This window comes from Somniosus microcephalus, chromosome 1, assembly GCF_052327205.1.
Source record: "Somniosus microcephalus isolate GS21.2 chromosome 1, FLI_Smic_1.0, whole genome shotgun sequence".
Lineage (NCBI taxonomy): Eukaryota > Metazoa > Chordata > Chondrichthyes > Squaliformes > Somniosidae > Somniosus > Somniosus microcephalus.
Genome location: NC_140987.1, coordinates 70,335,602 through 70,352,095, shown reverse-complemented (window position 1 = coordinate 70,352,095; position 16,494 = coordinate 70,335,602). Strand labels below are relative to the sequence as shown.

Here is a 16,494-nt window from a genome sequence, read left to right as displayed (position 1 = left end):
GAGGAATTGCGAATAGAACTGAACACTTTGCAATCATCAGCAAACAACTCCACTTCTGACCTTATGATGGACAGGTGGTCATTGATGAAGCAGCTGAAGATGGCTGGGCCAAGGACAATGCCCTGACAAACTCCTGCAGTGATGTCCTGGGGTGAGATGATTGGCCTCCAACAACCAGAACCATCTTCCTTTGTGCTAGGTATGACTCTAGCCAGTGGAGAGTTTTCCCCCTGATCCCCATTGGCTTCAATTTTACTAGGGCTCCTTGATGCCACACTCAGTCAAATACTACCTTGATGTCAAAGGCAGTCACCACTCTCATCTCATCTGTGGAATTCAGCTCTTTTGTCCATGTTTGGACCAAGGCTGTAACGAGGTCGAGTCAAGAGATTCTGGCGGAACCCAAACTAGGCAACGGTTAGGTTATTCATAATTAAGTGCCACTTGATAGCACGATCGACGACACCTTCTATCACTTTGCTGATAATTGAGAGTAGGCTGATGGGGCAGTAATTGGCCGGATTGGATTTGTCCTGCTTTTTTGTGGACAGGACATACCTGGGCAATTTTCCACTTTGTCAAGTAGATGCCAGTGTTGTAGCTGTACTGGAACAGCTTGGTGAGAGGTGCAGCTAGTTCTGGAGCACAAGTGTTCAGCACAACAGTTGGGATGTTGTTGGGGAACATAGCCTTTACTGTATCCAGTGTGCTCAGCCATTTCTTGATATCAGTGGCATGAATCAAATTGGCTAAAGACTGGCATCTATGATGGTGGGGACCACAGGAGGAGGTTGAGATGGATCATCCACTTGGCACTTCTGACTGAAGATGGTTGCAAATGCTTCAGCCTTGTCTTTTGCAATCACATGCTGGCTCCACCATCATTGAGGATGGGAATGTTCATGGAGCCTTCTCCTCCCGTTAGTTGTTTAATTGTCCACCACCATTCACGACTGGATGTGGCAGGACTGCAGAGCTTTGATCTGATCCATTGGTTGCAGGATCGTTTAGCTCTGTCTATAGTATGCTGCATCCGCTGTTTAGCACACATCATGCATGTAGTTCTGTGTTGTAATTTCACCAGGTTGGCAAATCATTTTCAGGTACATCTGGTGCTGCACCCGACATGTTTTTCTACACTCCTTATTGAACCAGGGTTGGTCCCCTGGCTTGATGGTAATGGTAGAGTGAGGGATATGACAGACCATGAGGTTACAGATTGTGGTGGAATACAATTCTGCTGTTGCTGATGGCCCATAGCACCTTATGGTTGCCCAGCTTTGAGCTGTTAGATCTGTTCTTAATCTATCCCATTTAACACGGTGGTAGTGTCACACAACACGATGGAGGGTGTCCTCAGTTTGAAGATGGGACTTGGTCTCCACGGCGGTCGCTTCTACCAATACATTCATGGACAGATGCATCTGCGACAGGTAGATTGACAAGGATGAGTTCAGGTAGGCTTTTCCCTAGTGTTGGTCCTCTCACCACCTGCCTCAAGCCCAGTCCGACAGCCATGTCCTTCAGGACTCGGCCAGTGGTGGTACTACCATTGAAGCCCCCCACCCAGAGAATATTCTGTGCCCTTGCTACCCTCAATGCTTCTTCCAAGCGATGTTCAACATGGAGGAGTGCTGATTCATCAGCTGAGGGAGGGCTGTAGGTGGTAACCATCAAGTTTCCTTGCCCATGTTTGACCTGATGCCATGAGACTTCAGGGGGTCCGGAGTCAATGTTGAGGACTCCCAGGGCCACTCCCTCCCTCCCGACTGTATACCACTGTGCCGCCACCTCTGGTGGGTCGGTCCTGCTGGTGGGACAGGACTTAGCCAAGGATGGTGATGTTGGAGTCTGGGATGTTGGCTGATAAGTACGATTCTGTGAGTATGACTATGTCTATGTCAGTATGTTGCTTGACTAGTTGGTGGGAGCTCTCCCAACTTTGACACAAGTCCAGAGATGTTAGTGAGGAGGACTTTGCAGGGTCGACTGGGCCTTTGTTGCATCTGAATCTGATGCCTAGGTCAAAACCGAGTGGTTCATCCAGTTATATTCTTGTTTTACATTTCTGTAGCAGTTTAATACAACTTTGTGGTTTGCTAGGCCATTTCAGAGGGCAGTTAAGAATCATTGCTGAGGGTTTCCTTCCCTAAAGGACATTAGTGAACCAGTTGGATTTTTACGACAATTTGATAGCTTCATGGTCATCATTACTGATGACAGCTTTTTATTAGATATATATATATTTTTTTTAATTTTAAAAAGCTGAATTCAAATTCATAAATTGCCATGGTGGGATTTGAACTCACATCTCTGGATTAGCCAAGGCCTCTGGATTACTAGTCCAGTAACATAACCACTACACTACCGTAACCGTACAAATAATTACTATCTGTTATAGACCCCCAGCACCATTTAAGCAGGTGGACAGGGAGCACTTTGGGCAACTAATCACAGAGTCTTTCAGAATCACACAGGTTGAATGGACAGATCAGGAACAATCTGACAGAAGAGTGAGAATACAGATTCACTGAGATAGTCAAGGATGCTTTCCTCACATGAGACTGGCTACTATAGCAGAGGTTACAAAGTATAGTATAGTGAACAAAGCAGATGAGCTGAGGGCACAGGTAGATACTTGGGACTATGATATTATAGCTATTACAGAGACGTGGCCGAGGGGCTGGTATGGCAGCTCAACATTCCTGGTTACAGGATTTTCAGACGGGATAGAAAAGGAGGTAAAAAGGGAGGGAGGGGTCGCGGTATTGCTTAAAGAAACTAGGCAGGTAGAAGGCATATCAGTGGGGGAGCATTTTGGTGCTAGTGACCATAATTCAGTTAGATTTAAGGTAGTTATGGAAAAGGACAAGGATAGACCAGGGATAAAAATTCTAAATTGAGGAAAAGCAAATTTTGCTAAGCTCAGAGGGGATTTAGCCATAGTGGACTGGAAACAGCTACTTGAAGGTAAATCAGTGTCAGAGCAGTGGGAGGCATTCAAGGAGGAGATCCGGAGGGTTCAGTCCAAATATGTGCCCTTAAAGAAAAAAGGTGGGCCTAACAAATCTAGAGCCCCCTGGATGTCTAGAGACATGCAGGGTAGGATAAAGAAAAAAAGGGAGGCGTATGACAGATACCGAGGGCTAAGTACTCCAGAATCTTTAGAGGAGTACAGAAAGTGCAGGGGTACAATTAAAAAAGGATATTAGGAAAGCAAAGAGAGAGCATGAAAAATTCTTGGCAAGTAAAATCAAGGAAAACCCAAAGATGTTTTATAAATATATTAAGAGTAAGAGGATAACTAAAGACAGGGTAGTGCCTATTAGAGATCATGAGGGTAATCGGTGTGTGGAGGCAGGAGATGTCGGTAGGGTTCTTAATGAATACTTTGCGTCTGTTTTCACAGAGAGGGGGGCGAAGCAGACATTGCTATCAGGGAGGAGGAGTGTGAAATATTAGATGAAATAAACAGTGAGAGGAAGTATTAAGGGGTTTATTTAGCAACTTTAAAAGTGGATAAATCCCCAGGCCCGAATGAAATGTATCCCAGGCTGTTAAGCGAAGCAGAAGAGGAAATAGCAGAGGCCCTGACCATCATTTTCCAATCTTCTCTGGCTTCAGGTGTGGTGCCGGAGGACTGCTAATGTGGTACCCTTGTTTAAAACTGGAGAAAAGGATAGACCGAGTAATTACAGGCCAGTCAGCCTAACCTCGGTGGTGGGAAAATTATTGGAAAGAATTCTGAAGGACAGGAAAGACACGGATTAATCAAGGATAGTCAGCACTGATTTGTTAAAGGAAGGTCATGTCTGACTAACTTGATTGAATTTTTTTGAGGAGGTAACAAGGAGGGTAGATGAGGGTAGTGCGTTTGATGTAGTGTATATGGACTTTAGCAAGGCTTTTGATAAGGTTCCACATGGCAGACTGGTCACGAAGTTAAAAGCCCATGGGGTCCAGGGCAAAGTGTCAAGTTGGATTCAAAACTGGCTCGGAGACAGTAAGCAGAGGGTAATGGTTGATGGGTGTTTTTGTGGCTGGAAGGCTGTTTCCAGTGGGGTTCCGCAGGGCTCAGTACTAGGTCCCTTGCTTTTTGTGGTATATATCAATGATCTAGACTTCAATATAGGGGGTATGATTAGGAAGTTTGCAGATGATACTAAAATCGGCTGTGTGGTTGATACTGAAGAAGGAAGCTGTAGACTGCAGGAAGATATGATGCGCTATCAATTACTCATAAAAGACTGAGAGTTAGAAGAGTAACTAAAGGCTTTTATTAACAAAAGAATGGAGGTCTGCCTCGAGTGGTCGACCGGTCCAGAAATACAAAGGGCTGGGGAGCAGCCACCTTTATACTAGGACTTGTGGGAGGAGTCAGCCGAGGCATGTCCAGGCATGTACACAATGGAATGCAAACAGTATACAAACAGTGGTTTACCACATTCACCCCTTGTTTAAAATTGAGTCCGGCGGGGTGAAGTGTATTAAAAGTTAGTGTATTGGAGTCTCTCCGGAGGTCTTGTCTGCCGCTGTGATCGGCGTGGCGACGGCGGGGGTAGTGAAGCTTCCGGCATCAAGTCCCGCGTAGGCTGTGGCGCTGGCGTGTCGTCCTCGTAGATGTTGAGCGGGTCGCGGGACCCAGGCCTGCCGTCTGCTGGGGCTGGATATCGGATCGTGGGGGGGGGGGGGGGTGGTAGTGGGTAGTGGGTTACTGCAGCCCCCGAGGGTGCAAGGTCTCTTATGGAGACTGTGTCCTCCCGCCCGTCCGGGTACGCAATGTAAGCGTACTGGGGGTTGGCGTGGAGGAGGTCGACCCTCTCGACCAGGGGGTCCGTTTTATGGGTCCTCACGTGTCTTCTCAGTAGGACCGGCCCTGGGGACGTCAGCCATGGCGGTAGCGATGTCCCCGATGTGGACTTCCTTGGGAAGACAAACATTTTCTCATGAGGGGTGGCGTTAGTGGCAGTGCAGAGCAGTGACCGAATAGAGTGGAGCGCATCGGGTAGCACATCCTGCCAGCGGGAGGTTGGAAGGCCCCTAGACTTTAAGGCTAGCAGGGCGGCCTTCCAAACTGTCGCATTTTCTCTTTCCACCTGTCCGTTCCCCCGGGGGTTGTAACTGGTGGTCCTGCTTGTGGCAATACCCCTAGTTAGCAGGTACTGACGGAGTTCGTCGCTCATAAACGATGAGCCCCGGTCGCTATGGATATAGCTGGGGAAACCGAACAGGGTGAAGAGGTCATTTAGGCATTTAATGACCGTGGCACTGGTCATGTCCGGGCAGGGGATGGCGAACGGGAAACGGGAGTACTCATCAATAATATTGAGGAAGTACACGTTGCGGTCGGAGGAGGGGAGAGGCCCTTTAAAATCGACGCTCAGGCGCTCGAAGGGGCGAGTGGCTTTTATCAGGTGGGCCCTGTCTGGTTTATAAAAGTGCGGTTTGCACTCAGCGCAGACTTGGCAGTTCCCGGTCATGGTCCTGACCTCCTCAATGGAGTAAGGTAGGTTGCGGGCCTTGACGAAGTGGAAGAACCTGGTGACCCCCGGGTGGCAGAGGTCATTGTGGAGGGCCCGCAGTCTATCGATCTGCGCGCTGGCGCAGGTGCCACGCGATAGAGCATCCGGGGGTTCGTTGAGCTTCCCGGGCCGGTACAAGATCTCATAATTGTAGGTGGAAAGTTCGATTCTCCACCTCAAGATCTTGTCATTTTTGATTTTGCCCCTCTGCTTGTTGTTAAACATGAAAGCGACTGAACGCTGGTCAGTGAGCAGGGTAAATCATTTTCCGGCCAGGTAGTGCCTCCAATGACGCACAGCCTCCACAATAGCCTGGGCCTCCTTCTCAACAGCGGAGTGTCTGGTCTCCGGGCCCTGGAGGGTTCGTGAAAAGAAGGCCACGGGTCTCCCCGCCTGATTGAGGGTAGCGGACAGGGCAAAGTCGGACGCGTCGCTTTCCACCTGGAAGGGGATGGATTCGTCCACTGCGTGCATGGTGGCTTTGGCGATGTCCTCCTTGATACGGTGGAAGGCTAAGCGGGCCTCTGTCGTCAAGGGAAAAGAGGTGGGCTTGATCAGCGGACGGGCCTTGTCCGCATAGTAGGGGACCCACTGGGCGTAATAGGAGAAAAACCCTAGGCACCTCTTCAGGGCCTTGAGGCAGTGGGGCAGTGGGAGTTCCATAAGGGGACGCATCCGGTCGGGGTCGGGACCGATGACTCTGTGTTCCACAACACAGCCAAGGATGGCGAGGCGGTTTGTGCGGAATATGCACTTCTCCTTGTTATATGTCAGGTTCAGGAGTTGGGCGGTGCGGAGGAATTTTTCGAGGTTTGCGTCATGGTCCTGCAAGTCACGGCCGCAGATGGTCACATTGTCCAGGTATGGGAAAGTGGCCTGCAACGCATTTTGATCTACCATCCGGTCCATCTCCCTTTGGAAGACGGAGACCCCGTTGGTGACGCCAAAGGGAACCCTAAGGAAGTGATAGAGGCGGCCGTTTGCCTCAAAGGCAGTATACTGGCGGTCCTCAGGGCAGATAGGGAGCTGGTGGTATGCTGATTTCAGGTCAATGGTCGAGAAGACGCGGTACTGCGCGATCTGATTGACCATATCAGCTATGCGGGGGAGTGGGTAAGGTCCAGTAGGGTGTAGCGATTTATTGTCTGGCTGTAGTCGATGACCAGGCGCTGCTTCTCGCCGGTCTTAACGACCACAACCTGGGCTCGCCAGGGGCTGGTGCTGCCCTCAATAATCCCTTCCTTCAGGAGCCGCTCCACTTCGGTTTTAATGAAAACCCTGTCCCCGGCGCTGTATCGTCTGCTCTTTGTGGCGATGGGCTTACAGTCGGGGGTGAGGTTAGCAAACAGTGGGGGGGGGGGGGGGGTGACTCGGAGTGTGGAGAGGTTGCACCTGGTGCGCGGCGGGCAATTTGGAAGCTGCTGGCTGCGGACTGTGAGTGGGGGGAGGGGTCCACCGTACGCCATCGTAACACTTTTAAGGTGGCACTGAAAATCTAACCCCAGTAGAACGGCAGCGCAGAGGTCGGGCAGGACCAGAAGTTTAAAATTATCGTACACAGTCCCGTCTACTATGAGTGTCACCACGCAGTAGCCGCCAATGTCCGCTGACTGGGACTCGGAGGCCATAGAAATCCGCTGGTGCGCAGGCAGGACTGGGAGAGAGCGACGCCGCACCGTGTCAGGGTGGATGAAGCTCTCCGTGCTCCCAGAGTCAAAAAGGCAGATTGTATCGTGACCATTTACCTTAATGTCCATTGTGGAACTGGCCAGTTGGTGCGGTCTCGCTTGGTCCAGTGTAACGGATGCCAGCGTAGGGGTCGGTGTGTCGCTGCGGGTATCAGATGAGGCGGTGTCGGGGGCCTGCTGCGTCCCGGCTGTCGTCCAAGATGGCGGCGTCCATGATCCCCATGTGGCTGGAGGCGTCCAAAATGGCTGCTGTACCGGTGATTCGCACATGGCCGAGGAGGCCCAAGATGGCGGCCCGCATGGCCCACACGCGGCGCTGCTGGGGTTCGGGGTGGCTTTGGCCCTGCAGACGCTAGCGTAGTGTCCCTTCTTCCCGCAGCCCGAGCAGATTGCGTTTTTCGCCGGGCAGCGCGCTCTGGGGTGTTTTGCCTGGCCACAGAAGTAGCATTTCTGGCCTTGGGGCACTGCTGTCTGGCCTTGGGACACTGCTGCGGTAGTTGGGCCGTTGCTGGGGTGGCACGGCGCTATGAGGCGGTCCTACCGTGTCCCAGGCTGTCGTTCCCCGCGGCGTCCACGGTGCAGAGGAGTAGGCATCCATGCCCTGGTAGGCTGCATCCAACGATAGTGCGAGTTCAGAGGCCTTGTTGAGGTTGAGGTCACTCTGCTCCAACAGTCGCTGTCGGGTGTAATTGGATCTGTGGCCCGCTACAAAAGCGTCCCGGATAAGTTCCTCTGTGTACACGGCGGCCTTTACATCCTTACACCCACAGGCCCGGCCAAGCACGGACAGTGCCTGAAGATATTCCACAGTCGATTCCCCAGGTTGTTGTTTACGACTCCCCAGAAGGTGCCTGGCGTACACTTTGTTCACTGGGCGCGTGTACTGGTCCTCGAGGAGCTTGATAGCATCCGCGTATGAGGTCGCGTCTTGGATGACCGAGTACACTCGGTGGTTCACTTTGGAGGTCAGGACATCCAGTTTGTCCTCTTCCGATTTGATTGCTTCGGAGGCGGTCAGGAATTTTTCGAAACACTTAAGCCAGTGAGTAAACTTGGTGGATGAGTCCGCCTCCCGATGATTTAAGTCCAGGCATGCTGGTGTGAGGATCTTTTCCATTATAAAAATTTTGTTAATAAAATTGATGCGCTATCAATTACTCATAAAAGACTGAGAGTTAGAAGAGTAACTAAAGGCTTTTATTAACAAAAGAATGGAGGTCTGCCTCGAGTGGTCGACCGGTCCAGAAATACAAAGGGCTGGGGAGCAGCCACCTTTATACTAGGACTTGTGGGAGGAGTCAGCCGAGGCATGTCCAGGCATGTACACAATGGAATGCAAACAGTATACAAACAGTGGTTTACCACAAGATATCAATACATTTGTCAGGTGGGCAGAACACTGGCAAATGGAATTCAATCTGGAGAAGTGTGAGGTAATGCATTTGGGGAGGGCTAACAAGGAAAGGGAATACACATTAAATGGAAGGACACCGAGTAGTGTAGAGGAACAAAGGGACCTTGGAGTGCATGTCCACAGATCCCTGAAGGTAGCAGGCCAGGTAGAAAAGGTGGTTAAGGCGGCATACGGAATGCTTGCCTTTATTAGCCATGGCATAGAATACAAGAGCAGGGGGGTTATGCTTCAACTGTATAAAACACTAGTTAGGCCTCAGCTAGAGTACCGAGTGCAGTTCTGGTCACCACATTACAGGAAAGATGTGATTGCACTAGAGAGGGTACAGAGGAGATTTACAAGGATGTTGCCAGGAGTAGAGAATCTTAGCTATGAGGAAAGACTGGATAGGCTGGGTTTGTTTTCCTTGGAACAAAGGAGGTTGAGGGGAGACCTTATTGAGGCATATAAAATTATGATGGGCATAGATAAAGAGGATAGAAAGGACTTATTTCCCTTAGCAGAGGGGTCAAAAACCAGGGGGTACAGAGTTAAAGTAATTGGTGGAAGGTTTAGAGGGGATTTGAGGGCAAATTTCTTCACCCAGAGGGTTGTGGGGGTCTGGAACTCACTGCCTGAAAGGGTGGTAGAGGCAGAAACCCTAACCTCATTTGAAAAGTACTTGGATGTGCACTTGGGATGCTCTCACCTGCAGGGCTACGGACCTAGAGCTGGGAAGTGGGATTAGGCTGGATAGCTCTTTGTTGGCCGGCGCGGACACGATGGGCCGAAATGGCCTCCTTCCGTGCTGTAACTTTCTATGATTGCAAAGTATTTACAGCACAGAAACAGGCCATTCGGCCCAACTGGTCCATGCCAGAGTTTATGCTCCACACGAGCCTCCTCCCACCCCTCTTCATCTAACCCCATCAACATGTCCTTCTATTCCTTTCTCCCTCATGTGCTTATCTTGCTTCCCCTTCAATGCATCTATGCTATTTGCCTCAACTACACCATGTGGTAGTGAGTTCCACATTCTAACCACTCTGTGTAAAGAAGTTGCTCCTGAATTCCTTATGGGATTTATTAGTGACTATCGTATATTTATGGCCCCTAGTTCTGGTCTCGCCCGCAAGTGGAAACATCTTCTCTATGTCTACCCTACCGAACCCTTACATATCTTGAAGACCTCTATCAGGTCACCGCTCAGTCTTCTCTTTGAGCCCCAGCCCAGTCAATCTTTCTGATAGATATAACCTCTCAGTCAAACAGCCTGCTATCAGGGTGCATTTCATATTTTGCAATCCAGCAGAGCTAATTAGTACAATGGCAAAATACCACGTATGCTGGAAATCTGAAACAAAAACAGAAAATGCTGGAAATACTCGATAGGTCAGGCAGCATCTGTAGAGAGAGAAACAGAGTTAATATTTCAGGTCCGGTTCTGACGAAAGCTCATCGACCCGAAACGTTAACTCTGTTTCTTTCCAAAGCTAAATAGTAACCTGAACATTAGTGAGCATCTTGGATCTAGTGATCACTGTACCCTTAGATGTGATAAGTTATCACAGCTTTGGTGCTCCAGGGCTTTGGACACTAAGAAAAATGGAGGGTTAGCAAAATAATAAAGGATGGAGGAGAGAAATAATATTCTATTTTAAAATAAGCTATTCCAGATAAGAATATGACAGGTATATTGAATATCTTCACATAATTATAACAAAAGACTGCAAACAAATTGTCACAGTAAACAAGCAGATATAAGTTAGTAAAGAATGTGATTTGCAGAAAATGGAAGGCTTAAATTTCCACTAAGCTCCTGAGGCAAAGAGCAACTTGCAGACTTATCTTTTTTTCCGAGTGCTATATTGAAAAAAATAATTCATTCAACGACTGCTTTTAAATTGCAAATGGAACCTTTAAAGTTGCCTTGTAGTTGCTACATTCTGGAGAATTATTGTTGGCTTTCAGAAAAGTGCTTTGTTCCCTAAGTAATGAGAGAAAACACCCTCCACGTCATCAGGGTTTGTTGGTAGCGAATGAGATGCATCAAACATTCCGGTAACAACAAGCTTGCACTAAGGATCCATGATGTGGGAGGATAATGAGTGCACTCCATGCCGAGGGGGAGCGAGGCCATTTTCGCTCATTCTTTTTTGACGTAAACCAAATCATCCCTCTCATTAAATGTTAATGACTGACATTTTTCTCTTAATTTGGCTATTGGGAATGTGTTCCGAAACTACTACTGTATATTTACTTTCTCCCCAGGGTGGTGCTGCTTTGTAATGTTTTAATGCCTCCTCCCATGCATTCAAGTTACAATTTTTTCATCCGATAATTCTATGTAATCACTGAAGTGCACCAACAGCACACAAACAGGCCATTCGGCCCACCAGGTCTATGCTGGTTTTTATGCTCCACATCAGCCTCTTCCCACCTTACTTCATCAAATTTGACCAACGAATCCGTAGAATCATAGAATGGTTACAGCACAGGAGGCCATTCGGCCCGTTGAGCCCATGCCGGCTCTCTGCAAGAGCACTTCAGCTAGTCCCTGCCCTTTCCCCGTAGCCCTGCAATTTTTTTCCCTCAGATGCTTATCCAATTCCCTTTTGAAAGCCACGACTGAGTCTGCCTCCACCACCCTTTCAGGCAGTGCACTCCAGATCATAATCAAAGGCTGCGTAAAAAGTTTTTCCTCATGTCGCCTTTGGTTCTTCTGCCAATCACCTTAAATCTGCGTCCTCTGGTTCTCGACCCTACCGCCAATGGGAACAGTTTCTCTCTTATCTACTCTGTCTGGACCCCTCATGGTTTTGAACACCTCTATCAAATCTCCTTTCAACCTTCGCTGCTCTAAGGAGAACAACTCCAGCTTCTCTAGTCTATCCACGTAACTGAAGTCCCTCATCCCTGGAACACCATTCTTGTAAATCTTTTCTGCACCCTCTCCAAGTCCTTCACATCCTTCCTAAAGTGCGGTGCCCAGAATTGGACACAATGCTCCAGTTGAGGCCGAACTAGTGTTTTATAAAGGTTTAACATTACCTCCTTGCTTTTGTACTCTATGCCTCTATTTACGAAGCCCAGGATCCCGTATGCTTTTTTAACCTTCTATTCCTTTCTCACTCACGTACTTATCTAGCTTCCCCTTAAATGCCTCAACTACTCCATGTGGTAGCGAGTTCCACATTCTCACCGCTCTGAGTAAAAAGGTTTCTCCCGAATTCCCTATTGGATTTATTGGTAACTATTTTATATTTATGGCCCCTAGTTTTGGACTATCCCACAGTGGAAACACCTTCTCTACATCTACCCTATTGTACACCCTTCATAATTTAAAGCCCTCGATCAGGTCTGATTGCAGACTGACTTTTTTTGAGAATCGAGTTACATTATGACAGCAACCTTAAGTCAGTACATGAACAAATATTAAAAATATATAAATGACATCTTAGAAATGTACAGACTAGAAGGGGTCATTACAGTCCATCTGGCCACCCTCAGAGTTCACAAACAGAACACATAATTCACTACCACATCCCCCAATTGATTTTCTCACCAATATTTTTTGTATTCATTCATGGACGTCGCTGGCAAGGCCAGCATTTATTGCCTATCCCTAAAATGCCCATTCAATTCCCTTTTAAAATTCCTGATGTTATTCCAAACAACTTCTGCATGAAAGAGTTATATCTGTTCTGTCCATTCACTTTCCTTGTTCTGCATAACGTAGAGCGCTTTCACCGTCATTTGCCAAGCCATTGGTGTCTTGAGATCTATTGATCCCATGAAAAAGACTTAGTCTGGGTGAAATCTTCAAATTCAGCATCAAGGAGCAGCCGGGGAAACAAACACAGTACACCATCCATGGCCAGATACTTATTCATATGATGATACCCAAGGCTGAGATCAATGCTGCACAGAGGCAGACACTTCTAAAGGCAAGAGAGCTCCTCGATTAAGGCAGCCCATCAAAAAAAAAAATGAAGGCTTTTAAACTTAAGAAAAAGGGAAAACATCCCTGCAGTTTTTCCCCAGGCTGTACTTTTCAATACAGCGTGCTGCACCGTCTACTGCACCGAGTCAGAGGGACATGGGAGGAGCTGTAGGGCTGGAGGAAATTACAGTTACACACAGACTATTGGGAAGAGTCAGGGTATAAAATTAGTGGAATTACAGAAAATTGGATTTAAAAACTGTTAACAACTTGTATTTATATATCACCTTTGGCATAGTAAAATGTCCCAAGGTGCTTCACAGGAGTATTACAAGACATAATATTTGACACCAAGCTACATAAGTAGAAATTAGGGCAGGTGACCAAAAGCTTGGTCAAAGAGGTAGGTTTTAAGGAGCGTCTTAAAAGAGCGAAGAGAGGTAGCGAGGTGGAGAGGTTTAGGCAGGGAATTCCAGAGTTTAGGGCCTAGGCAACAGAAGGCACGGCCACCAATGGTTGAGCGATTACAATCAAGGATGCGCAAAGGGCAGAATTAGAGGAGCGCAGACCTCTAGGGGGGTTGTGGGGCTGGAGGAGATTACAGAGATAGGGAGAGGCGAGGCCATGGAGGGATTTGAAAACAAGGATAAGAATTTTAAAATCAAGACGTTGCTTAACCGGGAGCCAATGTAGGTCAGTGAGCACAGGGGTGATGGATGAATGGGATTTGGTGTGAATTAGGACACATGCAGATAAGTTTTTGATGACTTTAAGTTTACTTAGGGTAGAACGTTGGAGGCCAGCCAGGAGTGCGTTGGAATAGTCAAGTCTAGAGGTAACAAAGGCATGAATGAGGGTTTCAGCAGTGGATGAGCCGAGGTGTTACGGAGTTGGAAATAGGCGGTCTTACTTATGCCACAGATATGTGGCCGGAAGTTCATTTCAGGGTCAAATATGATACCAAGGTTGCGAACAGTGTGTTTCAGCCTCAGACAGATGCTAGGGAGAGGGACGGAGTCAGTGGCTAGGGAACGGAGTTTGTGGCAGGGACCGAAAACAATGTAGGTCTTCCCAATATTTAATGGGAGAAAATTTCTGCTCATCCAGTACTGGATGTCAGACAAGCAGTCTGACAATTTAGAGACCGTGGAGGGGTCAAGAGAAGTGGAGGTGAGGTAGAGCTCGGTGTCGTCAGCATCCATGTGGAAACTGACGCTGTGTTTTCGGATGTCACCAAGGGGCAACATGTAGAAGAGAAATAGGAGGGGGCCAAGGATAGATCCTTGGGGGACACCAGAGGTAACAATGCGGGAGTGGGAAGAGAAACCATTGCAGGTGATTCTCTGGCTACAATTAGATAAGAATGGAACCAGGCGAGTGCAACCCCACCCAGCTGGACGACGGTGGAGAGGCACTGGAGAAGGATGAAGTGGTCAACCGTGTCAAAGGCTGCAGACCAGTCAAGAAGGACGAGGAGGAATAGGTTACCTTTGTCACAGTCACAAAGGATGTCATTCGTGACTTTGACGAGAGCCGTTTTGGTACTGTGGCAGGGGCGGGAACCTGCCTCGATGGACCCTTGGTAGAATTTTTTAATTTGTTTATGGGATGTGGGCATCGCTGGCAAGGCCAGCATTTATTGCCCATCCGTAATTGCCTTTGAAAAGGTGATGGCGAGCCACCTCCTTGAAGTGTTGCAATCTGTGTGGTGAAGGTACAGTACTCCCACAGTGCTGTTAGGTAGGGAGTTCCAGGACTTCGACCCAGTGACGATGAAGGATCGGTGATATACTTCTAAGTCAGGATGGTGTGTGACCTGGAGGGGAACTTGGAGGTGGTGGTGTTCCCATGCGCCTGCTGCCCTTGTCCTTCTAGGTGGAAGAGGTTGTGGGTTTGGGAGGTGCTGCTGAAGAAGCCTTAGCGAGTCGCTGCAGTGCATCTTGTAGATGTACACACTGCAGCCACGGTACGCCGGTGGTGGAGGGAGTGAATGTTTAAGGTGGTGGATGGGGTGCCAATCAAGCGGGCTGCTTTGTCCTGGATGGTGTCGAGCTTCTAGAGTGTTGTTGGAGCTGCACTCATCCAGGCAAGTGGAAAGTATTCCGTCACACTCCTTACTTGTGCCTTGTAGATGGTGGAAAGGCTTTGGGAAGTCAGGAGGTGAGACACTCACCACAGAATACCCAGCCTCTGACCTGCTCTTGTTGCCACAGTATTTATGTGGCTGGTCCAGTTAAGTTTCTGGTCAATGGTGACCCCCAGGATATTGATGGTGGGGGAGTCGGCAATGGTAATGCCGTTGAATGTCAAGGGGTGGTGGTTACACTCTTGCTTGCTGGAGATAGTCATTGCCTGACACTTCTGTGGCACAAATGTTACCTGTTACTTATCAGTCCAAACCTGAACATCGTCCAGGTCTTGTTGCATGCCGGCATGGACTGCATCATTATCTGAGGAGTTGTGAATGGCGCTGAACACTTTGCAGTCATCAGCGAACATCCCCATTTCTGACTTTATGTTGCAGGGAAGATCATTGATGAAGCAGCTGAAAATGGCTGGGCCTAGGACACTGCCCAGATTCCAAGAGAGGCACAGAGGGAAGCTGTAGGCTTATCCAAGAGGGAATTAAGCCTGGGATGGCGGCATGAGAGTAGGAAGGTCAAAGAGTAATGAAGGGTTGGGGTAGGGATTTGGGAGGGCAGAGTCATTGCCCATGACATCAAGGCAGCATTTGACCAAGTGTGGCATCAAGCCCTCGTAAAACTGAAGTCGACTGGGATCAGGGGGAAAATTTCCCACTGGCTGGAGTCATACCTAGCACAAAGGAAGATGGTTGTGGTTGTTCGGAGGCCAAACATCTCAGCCCCAGGAGTTCCTCAGGGCAGCGTCCGAGGCCCAACTATCTTCAGCTGCTTCAGTGAACTTCCCTCCATCACAAGGTTTGTTCGCTGATGATTGTAGTGTTCAGCTCATTTGAAATTCCCGAGATAAGTAGTCAGTCCATGTCCACGTGCAGCAAGACCTGGACAATATCTAATAAGCGCAAGTAACATCACGAGAACACAAGTGTCAGGCAATGACAATCTACAACAAGTGTCTACCCAGCGCCCCTTGACATTCATTGGCATTACCATTGCCAAATCCCACACTATCAACATCCTTGTGGGGTAGTCACCAATGAGAAGAAAGTTAACTAGACCAGGTCAGGGGCTCGGTATTCTATAATTAGTGGCTCTCCTCCCGACTCCCCAAAAGCCTCTTCACCACCTACCAGGCACAAGTCGGGGTGTTATGGAATACTTTCCACTTGCTTGGATCAATGCAACTCCAACAGTCAAAAAGCTCGAATGAAGGATAAGCAGCAACATAAGCTGGTTGGACAAACGTGTCTGTTTCTGGGGTATAATTTTATTTGGATAATTTAATAAATTTAATACTCCTCAATCACCAGGGCTGGTGGTCCTGACCTCGAGAGGTCCCCAGAGGCAGTATACCCAGGCCCGTTCCCGTCCCACTTACCGAGGTGCGGCGATGTCTCCGGGCACGGCTGAAGCGGCTGGATGCTGGTGGTGTTAGGGGCCGCCAATGTGCCGGGGCTTTCAGGCCCGAGGAACCTCTGCACCAGCTGCGCGGTGTAAACGTGCATGTTGAGGTAGTAGAGCAGGGTGACGGTCAGGTGCAGGCCGCTCAGCACAATCACCGCCAGGCACGTCGCATGAAGCCCGCGGACGTGCACCGGCGAGGCCGCCACCGTCGCCACGTACCTGCCCATGGCCGCCGACCTCACTAACCTTCTCGCTCGGGCCGCGGTCTCTGCGCCGGCCGGGACCGGCCGCAGAGGGTTTGACTGACTGAGGGACAGCTCTGGCTGCCGCTGCTTCCGCACCCGCCAAAAATGCCTTAGACTGGGCCCCACCAGGCGTTAATCAAAACTACCCACCGGGAAAG

At 48.9% G+C, this 16,494-nt stretch overlaps 1 protein-coding gene across 1 annotated transcript in view; it reads right to left on the bottom strand.

Annotated features, from left to right (window-relative positions):
* The window catches only part of b4galt1l (DP-Gal:betaGlcNAc beta 1,4- galactosyltransferase, polypeptide 1, like), a 118,799-nt gene extending 102,331 nt beyond the window's left edge, over positions 1-16,468 (bottom strand). The window contains exon 1 of the mRNA XM_085982880.1: positions 16,066-16,468. Within this exon, the coding sequence (XP_085839006.1) occupies positions 16,066-16,318 (253 nt within the window). The 5' untranslated portion in view covers positions 16,319-16,468. The remainder of the gene's footprint in view (positions 1-16,065) is intronic.
* Positions 16,469-16,494: the final 26 nt, after the last annotated feature.